Raw genomic sequence first — 20,839 nt, 5'->3', positions numbered from 1 at the left:
GGCACCTTTTAAAAAGGTGCATTTGGTTCTAGTTCATTAATAGTAATAGAAAATGAACAAAAAGTGGCCTTTCTGTCATGCAATTAGTAATTTGTTTTTAAATTGTAAGCTCACAGTACCAAAAGGCAAAAGATATGACGCCACAAGATGAGCCCCTCAGGTCGGAAGGTGTCCAATATGCTACTGGGGAAGAGCAGAGGGCTAGTACTAGTAGCGCCAGAAAGGATGAAGCGACTGGGTCAAAGCTGAAAGGACACTCAGTTGCAGATGTATCTGGTGGTGAAAGGAGAGCCCGATGCTGCAAAGATCTATACTCCATAGGAACCTGGAATGCAAGATCCATGAATCAAGGCAAGCTGGATGTGGTCAAACAAGAGCTTCTTATTGCAAAATTTAGGCTTAAATTGAAGAAAGTAGGGAAAAGCACTAGGCCGCTCAGGTATGACCTAAATCATATCCCTGATGAATATACAGTAGAGGTGACAAATAGATTTAAGGAATTAGATCGGATAGACAGAGTGCCTGAAGAACTATGGACAGAGGTTCGCAACATTGTACAAGAGGTAGCAACTAAAACCATCCCAAAGAAAAAGAAATGCAAGAAAACAAAATGGCTGTCTGAGGAAGCTTTACAAATAGCTGAGGAAAGAAGAGAAGTGAAAGGCACGGGAGAAAGGGAAAGATACACCCAATTGAATGCAGAATTCCAGAGAATAGCTAGAAGAGATAAGAATGCCTTCTTAAATGAACAGTGCAAAGAAACAGAAGAAAACAACAATCGGGATGACCAGAGATCTCTTCAAGAAAATTGGAGATATGAAGGGAATGTTTCATGCAAAGATGGGCATGAAAAAGAACCAAAATGGCAGGGATCTAATAGAGGCAGAAGAGATTAAGAAGAGATGGCAAGATTACGCTGAGGAACTATACAAGAAAGAGCTTAACATCCCTGATAACCACAATGGGGTGGTCACTGACCTCGAGCCAGACATCTTGGAATATGAAGTCAAATGGGCCTTAGGAAGTCTGAGCAACAACAAAGCTAGTGGAGGTGACAGTATTCCAGCTGAGCTATTCAAAATCTTAAAAGACGATGCAGTAAAAGCGCTACACTCAATATGCCAGCAAATTTGGAAAACTCAACAGTGGCCACAGGATTGGAAAAGGTCAGTTTACATTCCCATCCCAAAGAAGGGCAACGCCAAAGAATGTTCAAACTACCACACCAATGCACTCATTTCACATGCTAGCAAAGTTATGCTCAAAATCCTACAAGCTAGGCTCCAGCAGTATGTGGACCGAGAACTACCAGAAGTACAGGCAGGATTTCGAAGAGGGAGAGGAACTAGAGATCAAATTGTCAACATACACTGTATCATGGAGAAAGCTAGGGAGTTCCAGAAAAACATCTACTTCTGCTTCATTGACTATGCTAAAGCCTTTGATTGTGTGGATCACAACAAATTGTGGCAAGTTCTTAAAGAGATGGGAGTACCAGGCCATCTTGTCCCTTGAGAAACCTATATGCAGGTCAAGAAGCAACAGTGAGAATGGGATACAGAACCACTGATTGGTTCAAAATTGAGAAAGGAGTTCGGCAAGGTTTTATACTGTTGCCCTGCCTATTTAACTTATATGCAGAGCACATCATGAGAAAGGCGGGGCTAGATGAATCACCAGTTGGAATTAAGATTGCTGGGAGAAATATCAACTACCTCAGATATGCAGATGATACCACTCTCATGACAGATAGTGAAGAGGAACTAAAGAGCCTCTTGATGCGGGTGAAGGAGGAGAGCGCAAAAGTTGGCTTGAAACTTAACATTAAGAAAACTAAGATCATGGCATCCGGTCCTCTCACTTCCTGGCAAATAGATGGGGAAGAAACAGAGGTAGAGACAGACTTTATTTTCTTGGGCTCCAAGATCAACGCACATGGGGACTGCAGCCAAGAAATTACAAGACGCTTGCTCCTGGGGAGGAAAGCTATGGCAAATCTAAACAGCATACTAAAAAGCAGAGACATCACCCTGCCAACAAAAGTGCTTATAGTCAAGGCTATGGTTTTCCCAGTTGCAATGTATGGCTGTGAAAGCTGGACCATAAGGAAGGCTGAGCGCCAAAGGATTGAGGCCTTTGAATTGTGGTGCTGGAGGAGACTCCTGAGAGTCCCTTGGACCGCAAGGCGATCAAACCGGTCAGTCCCAGGGGAGATCAACCATGACTGCTCTTTAGATGGCCAGATTCTGAAGATGAAACTCAAATACTTTGGCCACCTAATGAGAAGGAAGGACTCCCTGGAGAAGAGCCTAATGCTGCGAAAAATAGATGGCAAAAGAAGAAGGGGATGGCAGAGGATGAGGTGGCTAGATGGAGTCACTGAAGCAGTTGGTGTAAGCTTAAGTGGACTCTGGGGGATGGTGGAGGACAGGAAGGCCTGGAGGAATGTTGTTCATGGGGTCACGATGGGTCGGACGCGACTTCGCGACTAACAGCAAGCTTCATATTGTATCTGGGTTGCCTGGCTAAGATTTGCTATCTTGTGCCAACCCTTTTGGACAGATAGTCGTACTTGGCCCTAACCTTTGAAAATCTCCAGAGTTTTTGGTATTCCTGCTTCCTCTAAGTGAGACCCACACTGGCCTGCTCTTGAGACCTTGTAGCATCTTCAAATCTACCGGTCATGTACTTCACTTGCTGTGCCAGATGCCAAGCTGTGAAGATCCTGGACCATCACCATGCTCAGAACAAGTAGAGTTACGAATGCGGAAGTCCAGGAAAAAACCATCCATATCCATAAGAAATAGCAGAAATAGCAAAACAACATTATTTGCCAGGATGAGCTCACAGGTATGTTGTCCATACCTGTCACAGAGCATCAAAGTTCCCAAACCTGCCTAAGGAGACAATATTCCATTTACTGGGGGAAAGCATGGTATTTCGCCCGAGTTGGGGACTTTGTGAGGGCTGCCATGCGACGGAAGAACCTGAACAACTTATTGATCACTGGACAGCACGCTCAACCACTGGGGCCCTCCTCTGAGCGCCGAGAGGCTCAGGGGGTGGCAACGAGGGGGAGGGCCTTTTCTGTCATGGCCCCCAACCTTGGGAACAACCTCCCACCGACAGCCTGCCTAGTTTTGCCATTTTTATGATGCCAGGTCAAGACAGTCCTCTAAGCAAAGGCCTTTAAAGATCTCCTTGGCTATCCAAAGGCCTGAGGGGGTTATCTTGGTCCTTCTAACATTGTTTTGTTATTTGTATTGTATTTTATTTTGTTTTATACATTGTTGTAAACTGCCCAGAGAGAGCTTCAGCTATGGGGTGGTATAGAAATGGAGATGATGATGACGACGATGATGATATGATGATGATAGGAAGTGAAGAGCAGCTCCAGGCACATGCCAAACTGAGGCACCTGTGCATTCACAGTGTAGTAATATCCTTCCAGGTGACTTCTCTCAGGTCATTCGCTTGGGTAACACAGCACTGAGTTCGACCCTACGAAAATATTAATGTATATGGAAGGTCTAGTTGGGAGCAAGTTCTGCCTGTGAACTTGGCTTTAGAAGAGCAATATGCCAACAGAGAGCCCTGAAGGTCCTAGAACTCCAAATGGCTGCAGCATGAAGCTGAAGGCCACCTAGCAAAGCTTTTGGCAGTTAAAAGCAGCAAATGAGAATGTGAATATATAAATGAAGTCACACAACAGGAGGGGGTTAAGGGCACACAATCCCCCCATTCAATGGATCTCATGGCCTCCCAGACTACAACTGGGGAGCCCCAACTCTGAATCCATTGCTCACCTGTAAAGCCAGGAGGGTGGAACAAAACAGAAAGTGAGCCGCTCTGGCCAAGAGTGGGGATATAAATGGGATATAAATGAACAGCTCCCTATTTTGCACTGACAGTCAAAGGCACAGTAATATGTCACTGTGGTGCTTTACTGCAGCGGGGTCCATACCACCGGAGTAACCATCCTGCTCTATGGGAAGGGTGAGGAAGGATGAATCCCCATCTTTCTGCCCAAGCCACTGAGAGGAGAGAGCGCTGAGAACCTCACCCTGCTCTTTGCACAGTTCACGGTGATCTTTGTGTTGTCTCCTGCAGGCCGGTACGGAAATGCAGGGGTCAGTCACCCCAGATGCTTGTCTTGGCGCCGAAAAAGACATTACTTTAAACCGGTGTCCACCCAGATCCTTGCTTGCATTTTCACTTGACTGCTCATCCCCTTCAGATTCACATTGGGAGCCTAGCAGGGGGTGCAGGGGGTTCTGAGGATTTAGACTGGGGGTCCTATTCTACCTATTCCAAGTGGGGCAGAGATGCAGCTGCTAGAAGCAAATGAATGCCTTTTTTCTGTCCCTTGGTCCCCAAGAAAATGCAGCTTCCAGGAAGATCCTACCAGCTGACCTATCTAACGGGAGGAAGTGATAGCAGGAGCAGGCAGGAACAGGGGCAATTAGCCAACCACATCCCCCAAAGCGTCTTGTTCTTGCAGAAATGCCATCAATCCTATGCATGCCCTGGAATCCCTCAGCTAAGAGCAGTTTCAGCTTGCAGTCTTCCTTCCTTACACTTCTTCTGGCTCAATTGCTCACAATGCAACGGAAGCAGAGTTAATTGATCAAGGTGCCAAGCAGAAGAGATTCCTTTCAATGGGGGCAAAAGTAACGTTGGTGGTTGTATTCTAAACACATACACAATTATAACAACAGTGGGAAATGCTGGACTTGATCAAAATAAGCTCTTGCAAAAATAAACTGCCACCTCACATACACAACTAAAGTATTTGGAAATGAGGCAGTTAAATTGGTCTTCTATATTTATGTATTAGTATTATAATCTATTAAATATATCAAGTCATTGCCCCAACAAACAGGGACGTATATAGCATTTAAGCAATGGGTGTGACGAGGTCTACTAGGCCTGTCTAGGCAGAAGCAAGCCACACTGCGTTCAGAGGCACCCCTACCAAGGAGAACCCACTGAACTGCATGGGAATTACTTCCAGGTAAGCACACACAGCACTGTGCTGTTAATCTTTCTTTGTGGTAGCTCAACGCTATCAGATCTTGCATTATGCATTAATAGATAGAATAGGTTAGGTGGTTGCTTAGTACAGCTGTTTGCTTTTTTTACTGATCTTTGATTTTGCATTAACCTTCCGAGCAGCATTTGCCACATCCCCTTTCTTCTGAGGTCTCCAAACGTCCCTTGAGCAGTCAACAGGTTCATAAAATAATTTAATTGGGTGAGCACAGCTCTTCTCTTCCTTGGCTTTCTTCAGGTGCATGCGTCCTTTCTGGAGAGAATGAGGTTTTGCATCAGCGTTATTATAAAAAGCATGCGGAGCTCCTCGTCTGCTGATACGAAGGAAAGGGGAGGGGGGAACGGGAAGAACAGGTCAGATTTAATAGATAACCCTGCAAATATAATATAAAGGATGAACAGGCTTAGCAATGTATTATAAAAAGTATTGTTTTATATTAAGGATACATACAGGCATCGGGGTTTCTTACTGGATGACATATCTGTAAACTAAAACAAAGGAAAACACATTATTCAAACTGACATGAGCAGATATTAAATAGATCATCCTTTATCTGTTTATCTTCAAATACTGCCATCTTATAAAGATTTACTCAGAAACAAATCCTTGCGCTTTGAACCAGGATTCTTCTCAAATAAGCGGGTACAAGACTGCAGCCTATATTCATGTTTTGAAAAATTGCTTTCTGTTTCAATAGCTATCTAGATGCAGAAATAAAATAAAACTGTAAACAGCAAAAACAATTCAGATTTTGAAAAACCTTTTCCTAGGAGTCGTCTGATCTGATTTGGATTTGCACTGATGAATTTAAGAATGCTTTTACATATCATAAAATCAGATCTGGATAGGCTTAGCATGGAATCAGTTTGATGGATGCATCTGATTAAAAAAAAGATGAAAAATTCCTATTCCTATCCCCCAAGTTTCCATTAATTTTAATAGAGGTAACTTCTCAACAACTGTGTTTGATGTGTGTTACTTGTAACTTCCAAGAAAGGCCTATAATGCAGGCTGTGTGTAATCTGGTGCTAATAAGTATGTGTAACATAAATTCAAATTCTGCATCAAGATAAATTGAATTCTGCAATCTTTATTAGATTAGTCCAACCCTATGCATGTTAATTCAGAAATTCAATGGTTCCCAAGAAGACATGCATAAATTACATTCTAAATTATGCAGATTGGGCAAATCAGCAGAACTGATTATATCTTACATGATTATTCTGCAATGTATGCAATCTGCATAATTTATTCTGGTACTACTACTATTATTCATGAACAGAGTTAAGGAGCCATACAGGGCATGGAAGGAAAAACCTCCTGGCCTCTGGAAACTTGAGCAGGCATTGCCAACATTTTTAGGCCCGCAATTATAGGCATAAAGGCTAGAAACTTTTGTTTTAAATTAAAACCAAGATGCTCAGGAACATGAGTCCTGCATAAATAGCCATTTCTGAGCTTCTCATGAATTATCAGACACAAAGGGGAGGGGGGAGGGAGGGGGGGAGAGAGAGAGAATTCTGCCTGTACTTGAAGTATAAATGTTGCAATAGACAATATACTGACCAGCAGGAATTTACGAAGTCCGTTGAAGGCATTCCTTCGTCTGGCATGCCTTTCAGAAGTGTTGCTCAGTTGGTCCAATAAAAGGTATCACTTTTTTGTTTCAAGCCACAGCTTTGAAGGCATTTTCTGGTGAAAGGCTTTTCCGTTGCTATTGTGCATCTCCTGAACTAATGAGCAGCCATGGTTCACTTGAGATAGTGTGGCGGTATCATGCAGAACCCATGGGCGCCCTCCCTTACCCTGGCTTATAGCTCCCTCTCCTTTAAAAGGGGCATCTGATGCTTCAGATTAAACTCAAGCTGTAGAACGAGAAACGTTTTTGTCCGTGACATGGAGGAGATACGCTGAGAGGTATCATCCCCAGCGGGGACGCACGCTCATTTTCGATCCCACTGTCACCACTAATTAAGCAGATTTTCCCTGTGTTGAAAAGATTACTGAATCCTGCAAAGGCTTTTGAACAGCAGGTGCAAGATGGACATCATCATCATCTTCCCTAACTGTCTGATGCCCTTGAAATGATTTGAAAAGGCACTTAGATGTCCAAGAGCTATGGAACATTGGACACATACAAGCTTCTCTACACAAGACCTTGTTGGGTGGTCAGGAAGTCTGCGGGACCTTTGCAAGGCGTCCTCCTCTAGTACTTCTGAATTTTCCAGGCATTTTTTTGTTTCTTTTTAAAGGGGGAGAAACATCAGGGGTTTTCTTAGATGCCGCCACCGTTAGCTAGAGACCCAGTCTATGTCTGAGGTGTTATTCTGCACTAGAGCGCCACCTTGTGTTGTACAATGGAACACAGAGGAGCATAAAGGTGCCCTGCCCATTCAAACTTTGGGTGAAGAATGCTCTAATCCTCCTGCAGAGAAAGCAGAGGAGGCAGCCTCGGTAAAGTGCTGGGAAGCCCTACATATCACCTCCAGTACCTGAGGCCATAGGACTCCCTGCCATTTTGTTCTATCATTTATTAGATTCAGATCCCACCTTTTCCTTACGAACTCAAAGAGGCTTACAGCAGTCTCCTCCTGCTGCTCTCAATCTTATTGCCACCACAACAACCCTGTGAGGCAGGCTGGGCTGAGAGTCTGTGACTGGCCCAAAGGCACCCAGCTGGCTCCATGGCCGAGCGGGGACTAGAACTCAGAATGCCTGAGTCCCAATCTTGCACTTTTAACCACGACACCACTCTGGCTCTCAGTGGCTGACCACAAGTGGGAGGATGCCACTGTGCTTGTAATCTCACAGGGGTGCCTCTTCCCTTTGGGACAGCTGGATGGCTATCTTGGGAAACAGCTTCTAGGATTAAATAGGCTTTTGGTCTGATGCTCTTGTGCTCTTATGGCAGAATTGCAGAAACTCAGACCCAGGACAAATCCAGCCTGCCTGATCCCGCAAGGTTCCCCAGATCCTTCTCCAGAGCCGCACACTCTTCCCCAACCAGCCACTGGTTTTGTTGGCTTTTGAGAAATATTATGTTTCTGGTGTTATTTCTCTACCACCCACTGGCCCAAGCTCTGCGGGTCTTTCACAGCAATTAAAACCATAAAATGCAAAATCAAATAGCCTAAAAAGGGTTTTAAGCTCCACCACAAAATAAAGTGAAAGCCAAAATAAAACCTAACATCAGTGCAAAGATTTGAAATTCAGCAAAGGATTTAAAGCCACCCAGACTGAAAGACTAAAACTTCTTGGAAAAATAAGACACTCAGCCTGATGCTGGCAAAAGCACAATGCACGTGCCAGGTGAGCCCCCCTGGAAAGTTCGTTCTGCAAACAGGGGGCCACAGCAGAAAAGCCCCTCCTCTCAGTAGCCACACACCCTTATCCATTTCAACCCTGCAACTCAACAGGCAGTCTCTTTCCAAAACAGCTCTTTATTGCCAATTCACTCACTAGCAAGCTACAGCTACTGGAAGACTAGTCTCTAAGCATACACAGACTGATTTGTTATGAACCGAGAGGAGACACTACTTCTGAAAACCCCTCTTTTCAGTATTAATGTGCTCCACCCTCTGAGAAGGACTAACCTTCTAACTCTACGCAGGCCATCTGTAACTGGGTGGCTCTTCTGTCCAGTGCTGTGCCACGGGGTCAGGGACTGGACAGGGAATGGGGTTGACTTCCTCCTCCCCTTTGTCCCCTTCCTTCTCTTCCAAGCCCTGCCTGTTCCCATGCTCTATCTGAGCACGTGGGAGCAACAGCGTTGACCCACGCACACCCTCCTGTACCCTCTCAATTCCCACACTCCCCATTTCCCAGCCTCCGTCATCCTCATCCACAGTCTCGGTGCAAGCCTGACTTTGGAAGGCACCTCAAGAACAACTGCTTAGTCCATTCCCAACACTTATTTCCTTGGACGGGGCTCAGGCATATATGGGGAGAAAGAAGTCTTCAGGTTATCTGGCCCCAGGCCAGGCTGGGAAGGTGTCAGGATCCGAAGCCCTGGAACAGTTCTCCAATGGCATGAAGCTGTGCGCAGCGTGATTAAACCCACGAGACTCAGCAGCACCAGGACCGCAGCCGCAAGGGCTGGAGCCGGTCCAATCCTGCTCGGAGCTCCGGAAGACTGCTCAGCTTTGCCCTCTTTGCAGCGGCTTTGCGGCTTGCTCTGGCCTCCAGCCTGATTCTGAATCTGCTTTTTGCCTCTGGTCTGACCCGATCTTTCCAGGTGCCCGTTCCTTGCTTTGGCCTCTGGTCCTGCCATGTTTGGCTCTGCCATCCCCTCTGGTCCTAGTGCAGCATGCCGGGTTCTCTATCCACTCCTGGTCCTGGAGCTGCAGCCACAGGTGCCTGCCACCTGCATCCTGGGCCTGACGGGAAGGTTGGCTGACATAGTTATCAAACACACCAGCTGTCTTGGACAAGCCACTGCCTCTTAGTCTAACGTACCTCACAGGGATGTTGTGAGGATGAAACCACAAGGGTGAGCGATCCATGCTCTCTCTCCCTCCTCTCTTCCTCTCTCCCTCCCTCTCTCTCTCTCTCTCTCTCTCTCTCTCTCTCTGATTCCTTGCAGGAGGTAAAGGATTTAGAAAAGCAATAATACCTGGATATCTCACAGCCTTATTAAATAGCACAGCAACGGCTGCTTATGCAGAACATGAGCTTAAAATGTAAATAAACCATAAACCCCAGAAGGGGCAGTGGTATTTTAAAGTACTTACCAGAAAGCCCTGAGCAAAGTGTCCATTCTGGTTGCATCTGTTTAATTACAATCCCGTTTGCACTTCCCTGGTACAGCAAAGTGCAACGTAAGAACAGAGAGACTGCCGTTTTCTGCTTACCATGTATTCGTGGACATCGCTGTAGTCCTCTGTGCTCTTCTGATTCTGGTAATATTCTAGCTGCTTTTCCGCCAAATCTACCCGCTGTAGCAGATTCTCAATAAAGTGCTGGAGCCTGGCCTTGCCCCGGACTTCCTTTTCTGCTGCTTCCTCCAGGAAGTGATTAAAGGTAACCACTTCTCTGCAATGACAAAAAATGCAGCTCTGTTGGAACTGCTGTTGCAAAGAACCTGGCCTTTCTTCTTTTAATTTGGAAGAGTCAGGACTACAGGTATAGCTGTCATCAGATGCAACATCACCATCCCAGGATTGCATGGTACGTCACTGAAAAAGCAAACGGCACTGCTTGGCCTGGCCAGGTAGGCGCTGCTTCTGGAAATAACAATCCAGGGGACAAAGATAAGATTCTCCTCCTCTTTGTGCCGTGTTTTTCCCAGCCTTGATCTTGCACCAGCAGCACCAGCCAGGCCTCTGTGAAGTGGGGGTAGATTTCCTGCAGAAGGGAGAGACTTCCAGTGGCAGGGTGGCTGTTCCGCCAATTTTGAAAAGAGGAGTGGCATATAAACATAAGAAGTTCCAAGCTGAATCGGAACTAGGGTCCAACTTGTGTTCCCGTTGGTGGCAACCAGCCACCCACCACGGGAACACAAATGCTATAAGCACATGCCTTCATTTTCCCCTGGCAACCGGTAAACAAAAATATACTGGCTGCAGACAACACAACAAGCCATGGCATTTTTTTTACAAAACCATTGTTAGTCTGTTGTGTTGCCTGAATCCCAGTCATAGTACTTCACCATGGTAAGTATGGGGACTTTGGGCCAGTCACATATCCTCAGCCTAACCTACTTCATAGGGTTGTTGTGAGGATAAACGGAAGAAGAAAAGAGTTTTGTAAGCTGCCTTGAATCCCTTCCAAGAGGAAGAACAGCTGGGTATAAATGTGGTGGTGGGGACAGATGCCTTCGAACAACTGGATGCTTCCTTTAAACAAACACACCAATTGTGGGAGAGAGAGCAGAGAGCAGAGCAGATGGTCTTGTGAATTGATCCTTGCAGGGATTCAGGGAACAATAACACAAACTCAAAACTGGCCTAGGACCTATCTGCCAGAATACTCCACCCCATGGTGATGGTGTTGGTACTTGAGGCAGTACTGATTTCTTGGTAGCTTTGCTGGGCAACTTCATACCTAGTTATTGTACTGATGGGTTTCGGACAACCACAACAACATGTTATTTTAATGGAAAATGCTGTTAGCTATTTTAATGTTGTTACAACTGTCACCTTGGGTTCTCTCTTTTTTAAAAAGAACAGGAGCTAAGAAACCAATCAGTACTACTAACAAGAAGCCATGCCGGCACATTTCACTAGTCCTCATGCAAAACCCTTGCCTCTTCTTTCTCTCTCTCTCTGAACAGTAAGTACTCTCTTCCAAGCATAGTCATCTGTTTTCCTGACTGTAAGCCATTCTGAAGATGACTCAGTGGCAAAAAAGCTGCATGTATATTGACATGATTACTATTATTATTCCATGCGAAGGCCTTTCCATCTGGCTAGGCACTATGAGAAAAAAGACTGCACCAGATAGGCCTTTGATATGATTCAGTAATGATTTATTGATTTATTTAGATTTCTAACCTGCCTCATTAGCCATATGGCTTCCTGAATGGGTTATACTTTCCCATTGTTAAGTCGCTGCCACAATATACATTGCTTCGCCTACCTTAAATCCCATTTGTCTCTCCCCGCCCTGCAAACCCCTGGCCCCACACACTTAATTTCTATCTTATCCGTAAGATATTTCTCTGTCTCTCTAGAGGGAGAAGCAGTGTGGTGCAGTGGTTCAGAGCACAGAACTGGGACTCAGGTGATCTGGGTTCTAGTCCTTGCCTAGCCATGCAGCTCACTGGTCAGTCAAAGATTCTCGGCCCAATCTTTGGGTTGTGGTTTTGAGGATAGGCGTGAGAAGAAGAGGAGAATGATGTAAGCCACCCTGAGTTCCTTGAAAGGGAGAAAGGCAGGATGTGAATATAACAATGCATAAATAAATACGAAAGCATGTCTAGGCCATTAGTTTCATTGCCTTGAGAAGAGAAGACTGAGAGGGGACATGAGATCCCTCTAGAAGTACCTCAAAGGCTGCCACAAAGAGGAAGGTCCAGATCTCTTCTTGCTGATGTCAGAGTGTAGGACACAGAATGATCAATTCAAGCTGCGGCAACCCAGATTCAGGCTGGACATCAGGAAAAGCTTCCTCACTGTCAGAGCAATATGACAGTGGGACCAGCTGCCTGAGGAGGCGGTGGGCTCTCCCACACTGGAGACATTCAGAAAGAAACTGGACAGCCGCCTGAGTGGGACGGTGCAACGTGGTGTCCTGCAAAAGCAAGGGGTTGGACTCGATGGCCTTCACGGCCCCTTCCAATTCTGCTATTCTATGTTCTGTTTCTTTTAAAGCCAGCAAAAGAACAAGAGCCTGGCTCTAGATGGAGGATACAGCACAAGATGGGTGCTCATCGCTGCATAACAAGCCCTTTCCAGGAAAGCTCAGATTCTCCGTGGATTTCTTTGCAGGGCCTGGCCGTCCCTAAGCCCCAGGGCAGGGCTTGGCAAGCACAAGGCAGGCAACCAAATGCAGAAGGGAATAAATCATATTCAGAGAACATGGTATGCTCAGCTTTTAGCGTTTGCAACATTTCCTGAGCAGGCAGCCACGATGACTTCGTTTTTCTCTTGGCCCCTGTGGAAGCCAGTATGTAAACACAGCAGTTCTTTTATTCAGTTCCAAACAGGATGGGGCCTTTCAGCATCACATGAAAATCAGTTTGGCCAAAGGTCTGCATAATGGTACCGTGTATGTTTTCAGCAGAGGACTCCACGTGCCGGTTCCACATGGATGTCCCTCCAGCATGAGTGGGAAAAGGATCAGGACACGTAACCCTGAATATGTCTACTCAAAAGGGTCCCCTGTTGAGTTCAGTGCTGTTTAATTCCTGGCAGGTGCCTACAGGATTGAAGCCCAGCGTCTGCACAGTCCAAAATATTGCTTGCACCTGCCCGAGCAATGCGATCTTGCTCTGGGTGCCACTGTATAAATGGCAGGTTATGCTGAGGCATCTCACTGCTTCACAAGTGCAGCAGAACCACATGGAACGTCCTTTAGTTACACATGCAAACGCACGCACGTAAAGGCACAAAGCCTCCATCAAGGAGAACCTGGATTTATTGCAAAAGATCTTTCTGAACTGTCCTAAGAGCATGCTTGTAAACAGACAATTGGCTGATTGGCTACGGACAAAAAAGATTGCAAATATTCACTCACAGAAAGCAAGCTGGTTTTGCTTTCAGGCCATCAGTGTGCATTAGATACTATTATGACTTTGCATTTATATCCCTCCTGTTTACCTCTTGTGAGGAACCCAAGGCAGCTTACATAGTCTTGCATTCCATTTTATGCTCACAACAACAACCCTGTGAGGTAGGTTTGGCTGAGGGTCGGTGACTGGCCCAAAGTCACCCAGTTGGCTCCATGGCTGACTGGAGGCTAGAACCTGGATCTCCCCGGTTCCCAGTGCAATACTCTAACCTCGTGCCACATTCACACAGGATATACTTATTGGTGGGCAGAAGGACCAAAATATGATGGACACAAAAGAGCATGGCTGCTCCCTCCTACCTCATCTTCCTGCTTCTTTTTCTATGTAAGCACCTTATCTGCACTTATCTCCTGCAACAGAGGGTCCTCCTGGACTATTGGTTAATGCAGACAATAAATTCAATTATAAATAAATGAACTGTGGAAATCATGGGTGTGCCAGTGTTGAACTCAAGTACCACTGTTCGTGTAGGGAAACTGTTTATGCCTGTTTCCCAGTACTAGACTGCTTACAGGAAGTTCTTCACCTTGTCTACTTGGAAATTAGTCCACTAAATTCATTCCTGTGGAGTTAACAGTGCTTAGGATAGCTGATCTAAACCTCCCAGCTATTGGGCTGGCCAATTTTGGGAACTGCAGCACCATGCATTTAAATGAAACATCTCAAAGTTGTGTGAATGATGTGAATGGTGTTCGCAAATACTATTATGACAACAGATGCATCATCCTTCATTGGGTAGCGACTGTCAGTGGGAACACCAGGGAGTGGCCAGACAGAGGCTGAGATCGTAGAGTGATCCATATTTAAACAATGGGTTGGCAATTACTGCATTTTTAGTGAATACAGTACACAACTATTTTTAGATGAGCTGAAATTGCTGACATTCTTCTGGAATCTGCTATGAATGCTGGCAGGAAACCAAATTATGATTCTTTCCCAGACAGGATCCTCCAAGGTGACTTTTGCAGCACTGACTTGCTATTCAACTGGGGAAGGGGACTACTTGGGACCAGTTAAAATGTGGGACTAAAACTCAGGAGATCTGTGTTCTAGTCCCCACTCAGGCATAGAACTAACTGAGTGACTTTGGACCAGTAATGGACTCTCAACCTAATCTCCTTTACGGGGTTGTACTGAGGGTAAAATAGAGGATATTGTAAGTCACCCTGGGTTCCTTTCAAGAGGTAAAAGGTGAGAAATAAATGTAATTCAATAATACTTGGAAACAGCACCTTTCTCTCTAGTCCTGAAGTTGCAATGCAGAAGAACAGAAAGAGCTTCTGCATCAGGATTCCTGAGCCTCTTTCAGCCCAAAGGTCATTTTGGAGCTGCATTCCAGTGATGCGCAGGTCAAACAGCAAAAGCGGGTGGCCAAAGGCAAACAGCAATGGGTCCAAACTTCCAGCATGCTGTCACTTGATGCTCTTGATTCCAAAAATAAGCCCTTTAAACTTTCAGTAGGGAGAAGGCAGCATAAAAAGGCCAAAGGATCAGTGATGGCAGGGAATGGGATGCTGTTGTCTGGAAAATTCTAGAGGGCCAGTTTGGTACTCTGGTGAGCCTGTTTCTGTACCCTCACTATGTGTATTTATTTGTAGAAGAACTTCCCCCTCTGCAGGTCATCCCAGAAGATGACGTGAGGGCATAAAAGTTTCACCCTGGTTAAAAAGTTCTATCAAATTCTTTTGGATGACTTTGATGATACCTGGACTTGAATTTTGGCATCTTGAGGCATGCCTTCTTTTTCTACTAAAACCTGTGCTTCAGAACCAGTTGCATACTTCCTTAAGTGGGTAAGAAGGTACAAAACAGAGGTGTGGAACCTACAGCCTGTCTGTGGCCCAGAGTACCTCCGGCAGCTCCTCTCCTTCAATCCTGAGCTGTTTCCTATGAAAGGCAGAGCCACAGTGTCCCAGAGAGCAGGGAAAAGAAGAACACTTTGAAAGCACTTAAAATCTCTTAGCCACTGTCTTTCTTAAGCTCATCACCCCAGTGGCATTAGCCCATGATTTGCCTCAGCCCATGTCAGGCACACTCCAAGGTCATGTTGACTTTTCCACCTCCCATTGGGCCAACTGAGGGTTGCTACACGACATCTGAACTTGGACAGTATGGGTTACTTTTGGCTTAAACAGCCCACACCCAACTTGTAATTAATTACATCTAGAAGTGCACACATCTGCTCAGGTAGTAAGATTTTATTCCTATTCCAGTATGTTTCCCAAAAAAATGGGAGCATACAGTGTTTGGACTACAGGAACAGGTTTTGGGGAAGGAGAAGGCAACCATGGCAGAAGAAAAAGTAGAAGGCACTAGGGAGAACTGGAAGGTTCAGAGCGACTTCAACAGAAATGGGGCAGCAAATTAATTTCTCAGACTTTTCTTTGCAGCCAATAGAACCAAAAAACTGACATTCTGTAAGCCAAAACTGAGTTGTTTCACGAAGCCAAAGAGTGACAACATGACATGTGCTGACACAAGGCATCTTTCTAGTGCCCTGTATATTAATATAGAGGTGTCTCCTAAAGCAGAGGTGGCCAACCTTTGTTTGGGAAAGCGAGTTGCAAGTCCAGACCTAAAGAATGAAGGAATTCGCTAAAGCACGTTGAAGTACATGAACTGCCCACACGCTCTGGAGAATGGACAGGAATGCAATGGTGGAGTGGCTGGAGTGGTGTAGTGTTGATGCTTTATACCACCCTCCCTCTATCTGGTACCCTGTTTGACTATTGTCTATGCTGGCTGGGTGATGGAAACTGTAATCTGATACATCTGCAGAGCACCAGGTCCGAAGAGCTGGTTCTGTATGGGACCTGGGCCCACAAGAAGCAGCCTTGTTGTTCTGGTCCTACCAAATCTCTTCCTGCACACAAAGGAGCCCTTCCTGCTCCAACCTGCCCACTTACTCTTCCTTCCTGTGGAGCTCTTCCTCAGACTCCATCAGCCGCTGCTTCAGCACCGCAATCATCTCCACCGCGACGTCCACCTGCCGGTTGAGGGCCCTCTCGCGCCGCTGAACTTCCTGCTTCTTCTGCGAAAGCTGCACAAACGCAGCCCGAACCTCCAAGAGTTCAGCCGTCTTTTGGGCCAGCTCTTTGGTAAGCTTGTCGATCCTCTTTTCAATCGTTTTGTCGACAGCTTCCACCATCCTGTTAAACTTCTCTCTTACATGAGCCTCGAAGGAGGCTTTGGAGTCTGTGGTCGCTGCTGGCAACCCTGCTTTGGAAACCGGTTCGTCAGTGGACCCTCCTGACATGTAATTTGACCCATAAGACACCGGCCTTTCAGCTTCCACCTCCAACAGCTTCCTGTTCTTCATATTCTCTCGTGCCCCATCGCAGAAATTGAGATAGGACAACTTTGGTTTCACGATGCTTGTGCTGTCCCCAAGGTCCCCTTGCATCAGGGGCTCGGAAGAAGCGATCAGGTCCGTATCTTTGAGGGATGAAAACAGGCTGCATTTTGTCAGGAGGCCGCTGTCTTCGTAACTATGGTTGTACTCCAGATGGGCTCTCAGGGAAGAGAGGGTCCTGAATCTGGTATGGTCCCCACACCGTGGGCAACGAAATGGCAGGCAGACACTGACATTTTCAAACGACTCCTGCCAGGGGTATCTGCTTTCTTCAAAAGTGTTCTGTTGCATTACTTTCCAAAATTCCTAGAAAAAAGGGAAATAGGAACAAACTTGTTAGATTTGTTTTAAAAATGCCTTTTTGCCAGCCTTGCTCAACCTTGTATTCTCTAGATCCACTGGACTATAGTGCCCATCACCGCCAATCTTAGTGAGTTAATGGGAGTTGTAGTGCTCATCTCTGGAGGTTATCAGGTTGAGGCAGCCTATTTTTATCCTATGGTTTTGGACTTTGGCATTAAAAACAAGCTGGGAAACTTGTGGAACTCCAGGCATTTTGGCCTACAACTGCCATCATCCCTCTAAGGCTGATGGGATTTTGAATCCAAAACATCAGGAGGTACTGAGTAAGGGAAAGCTATTGTAGATGTTCTTGAACTACAGCTCCCATAATTCCTGACTATTGGCCATGTTGCCCAGGCTGATGAAAGCTTGATGCTGACAACTTAACATGACTCACAGGTTTCCAGCCTTTTAAAACTGGAATCAATGATGCAGCTCAATGAAATCTGCCTACATTTGTGGGGCAATTTAATTCCATTCCAAAATGTGCTTTTTGTGGGATTTAGAGAACAGAATTGGGCTCACATAGTAGAAAAGAATGCAATGTGTGGGAAGAGGCAATAATAGGGTGAAGTCATCCTTGCAGAGTGGTATAAAACAGGCTTTACCTTCAGAAAGTTCAAGTTTCTTTTACAAGCATGTCTTTTTGCAAAGGTTTCAAGTAGCAACACTAAAATACCATGGATTTGCCAGCTCCAGCACATTATTCCAGGACAGAATAATCTCAGCTGCATTCCGAACTATGTACATTTGCTTTAAAGCCCAAGTGGGCAACTTGTGCCCCTGCAAATGTTTTGACCTGCAACTCCCATCATCCCCGGCTGTTGTGAGCTAGAGTCCCTCCCTTTGCCCATGCAAAGCTACAGACCTTTCTTGCAAAATGTTCTTTACTGACCAAAGTGTTTTCCAGAAGCACAAAACATCCCGGGTGAATCTCTGAGCACGTGCAGAGCGGTTTGTTGAACCCAATCTAGTATTCACTTCCAAGACCTTTCCTTATGCATATGCCTGGGCCCCATCTCTTTGGGAAGCACCTTCTGGAAACAAACCCACCTCCTCTGCATGCAGATCCTCTAATTGGGCCAGCCTCCCTCCTCTGCCGAGGTTGCATCATGGGGTGGAGAACCAAATCCTTCTCATCTGTCTCTGAAAAACTCCCCCGTTCCTAGCTCCCTCCCCCTAACTGTACATCCTGGCTATTCTCAGAGGCTGCCTGCCCATCTGGGGAGCCTGGCCATCTCATCCCCACATTCCTCCCCCCTCCCCCCCTCCAAAGACCAGCCAGGCAGCCTTGAGAATTGTGTGCAACTGTCTTTCTCATTCCCAACATTGGCAAGGGCTGATGGGAGTTGTAGGCCAAAAAGCTGGAAGGCCACAAGTTGCCCACCACTGCTTTCCAGTGAAGCAGTCAATGAGTTCAAGGGAAGTGGAACACGTACATCTGAGTAAACATGCACAGGACTGGGCTTTAATAGTCTGACTCTGCAACAATAACAACACTCAGAAACAAAGCAAACTTTTGTAAATCACTTCTTTAATATGGCCAAAGCACTAGAAAAAAATGTAAAGAGAGCTGGAGCTGCACATTCTCTGACTGCAAGGATCAAACAAGGGTTTCTCTAGTCCAACAGTCCGTTTACAAAGTGATCAACCTGCAGCCCACATCCTGGCTGGGGAATGCTGGGAATTTTAAGACTTTGCTATATATAATCATGCATAGGATTGTGTCTGGTCTTTCCTCCACAGTAATGAGGGCTAGAAACATTAGAATCAAAAAAGAAATGTAGGCCTAGATAAATATGATCCAAAAATCAGTATTATTTTGTTGTGAAGGCAAAGCAAGCCAAGTAAATGCTTAGCAGCATCATATAAGCTGCTTTGAGTTTTCCAAAGAAATGGCAGGATGGGGGCACAATAAATGCTTATTATAAATCCTTAAGAACCTGCATTGGTTATCACGTTTCATTGTGGTCGTGTGTGTATGTTTGGTTTTTTTGTTTGTTTTTGTTTTAGGTCCACTGCTAGCTACCCTGAGCCCGGAAATGGGATAAAAACTGGATCAGTAACAAGAAGGATGATTAACTGGCTCATGGGATCATATATGTTTATAGGCTTTCTGGTGCTAACCATCCGGCAGATTGGGCACGACTCTGCCAAAGTTAAATGTTTCCCAGTGGGAGACCATGGGCTTCCCATTGAATTTACTTAAGAGTTTAATGTGCTTAACTTTGGGTTGCCCCCCCACAAAGGTGTCTTGTATGTAAAAACCAAGAATTCTGCAAATAAGGGGACATGCCGATCAAGGACAGTGTCAAACAAATTACAGAAATTACATAAATCCCATTCAAATCTCAACAGAGCAAATCACTCCAAGGCTGCCGCTGCCCGTTATCCTGCAAAAACGCATCCATTAAAGAGAGCAACAAAAAGATTTTTGGAACACCCAAAAATCAAGGTGCCATTAAGGCAAGAAATTTTTCAAACATGCCACAGGGAACATGCAGCCTTCCCAACTGCCCCCTGAGAACTGTGCTGGGCTGCAACCCATCATCTCCAGCCACTGGGAATGATGAGATGCGCAGGCCAACACATCTCTGCGGAGCGCCAGGTTGTGCGTGGTTTATACAGGTGCTGTCCTAGAGGTGACTGATTTCCTACCAGAGATCCCCTTTTATAGTGTCATGTTCGGGTCAAGAGAGTGGTGGGGTGCAAGGGTACTGGGGGGCCAGTCTCTCAAGTTGGGCAGCAGCCGGAAAAATAGGCCTCCTCGATGACAAATCAACTCCCTGCATGGAGAGCGCGCGCGCGCGGCGGGAAGCAGCAAGGTGAACGCGGGAAGCGGCGGCTCTGCAGATGGGCGGAAAAAGCGCGCGCGAGGCTTTTGGCCCATAAGGGATGCTGGGGGGGGGGGGGGCGGGGGGCTGGGGAGCAGCAAGAGCCTGGCGACGGGAAGGGTTGCGGGGGCGGTCTATGGAGGACGAGCACCGCCGGCCAGCCTGCAGACGTCTCCAGCGCAGCGGGCTCGCTTCGAGCCCCGGCCGCGCATTCTGCAAGGCTCGGCAGTGCAGCCCGCCTCCCGGCCGGCGCTGCCCGCCTCCCGGCCCTGCTCTCCGACGCCTCTCGCGCCGCCGCGCTCCGGGTCCTTCCCAGCCCGCTCCGCTGCCTGCCCGGGTTGGCCCCACGCGCCCCGGGGCCCCCTCGTTGCAGGCTGCGGCGCACAGCGCGGCGCTTACCCGACTTGTTGCTGCGGCGGCCGGGAGGCTGGTCGTGGTGGAGGCGCTGCTGCTGCTGCTGCTGCCGCTGCGGGGAAAAGCGGTTTTCAGCAGAGCCGTAAATCACGCTGAAAACCCGGCGCAGTCACACGCGCTGCCTGCGCACGCCCCTCTCGCCCACTCATTCACACCCGCAGCGAGGGCGGGCGCCTGGCGGGCGGGTCCGCTCCGGGCGAAGGCAGAGGGGGAGCCCGAGAGGAGGGGAGAGCAAGCGCGTGGAAAGCGGCGGAGGACGGCAGGGCAGGGCAGGCTGGCACAGTGGGCAGAGCCGGCGTTGGCTGGGGGCAGCTGCGCTTGGTTGCACTCACGGATCGAGAAACTCATCCTTCTAATCCCTTGGGAGAGGGCGCCCAAACTCAGTTGCGCCCCAGTGTGGGTCAACAACTGCCCGGATGCTATTTTTGTTGTCTTTATTTTTTAGAAAACTTCGCTGCCTGACAAAAACAGAAAGAAAAGAAAGGCCAGGGGGAAATGCTAGAAGAAGTCGTTTCTGGATGCATTTTGCACCTGCTCAGAGGAGAAAGTAGAGAGGAGTCATTTCGCTCTCTCTCCCATAACCAGGGGGCACCGTAGAAGCTGAAGGGTTGGAA

General features: G+C 46.8%; 1 protein-coding gene across 2 annotated transcripts; it reads right to left on the bottom strand.

Annotated features, from left to right (window-relative positions):
- Positions 1-3,160: 3,160 nt before the first annotated feature.
- On the bottom strand, positions 3,161-20,298 carry LOC123018183 (protein ZNF365-like). Of its 2 annotated transcripts, none has more exons than XM_044420037.1 (5): positions 20,211-20,298; positions 16,190-16,941; positions 9,904-10,084; positions 5,504-5,541; positions 3,161-5,366 (listed from the first exon to the last, which is right to left on the bottom strand). In XM_044420037.1, the coding sequence occupies exons 2-5, from the start codon at positions 16,924-16,926 to the stop codon at positions 5,117-5,119; spliced, it is 1,206 nt and encodes a 401-aa protein (XP_044275972.1). In that variant the 5' UTR covers positions 16,927-16,941; positions 20,211-20,298; the 3' UTR covers positions 3,161-5,116. The 2 variants fall into 2 exon arrangements, with proteins under 2 accessions (XP_044275972.1, XP_044275973.1); XM_044420038.1 differs by having other exon boundaries at positions 3,161-5,363.
- Between the last annotated feature and the right edge of the window lie 541 nt (positions 20,299-20,839).

This window comes from Varanus komodoensis, unplaced genomic scaffold, assembly GCF_004798865.1.
Source record: "Varanus komodoensis strain SLA01 unplaced genomic scaffold, ASM479886v1 scaffold11, whole genome shotgun sequence".
Classification (NCBI taxonomy): domain Eukaryota; kingdom Metazoa; phylum Chordata; class Lepidosauria; order Squamata; family Varanidae; genus Varanus; species Varanus komodoensis.
Note: the sequence above shows the minus strand (reverse complement) of the source record. Positions and strands in the feature narration are given on the sequence as shown.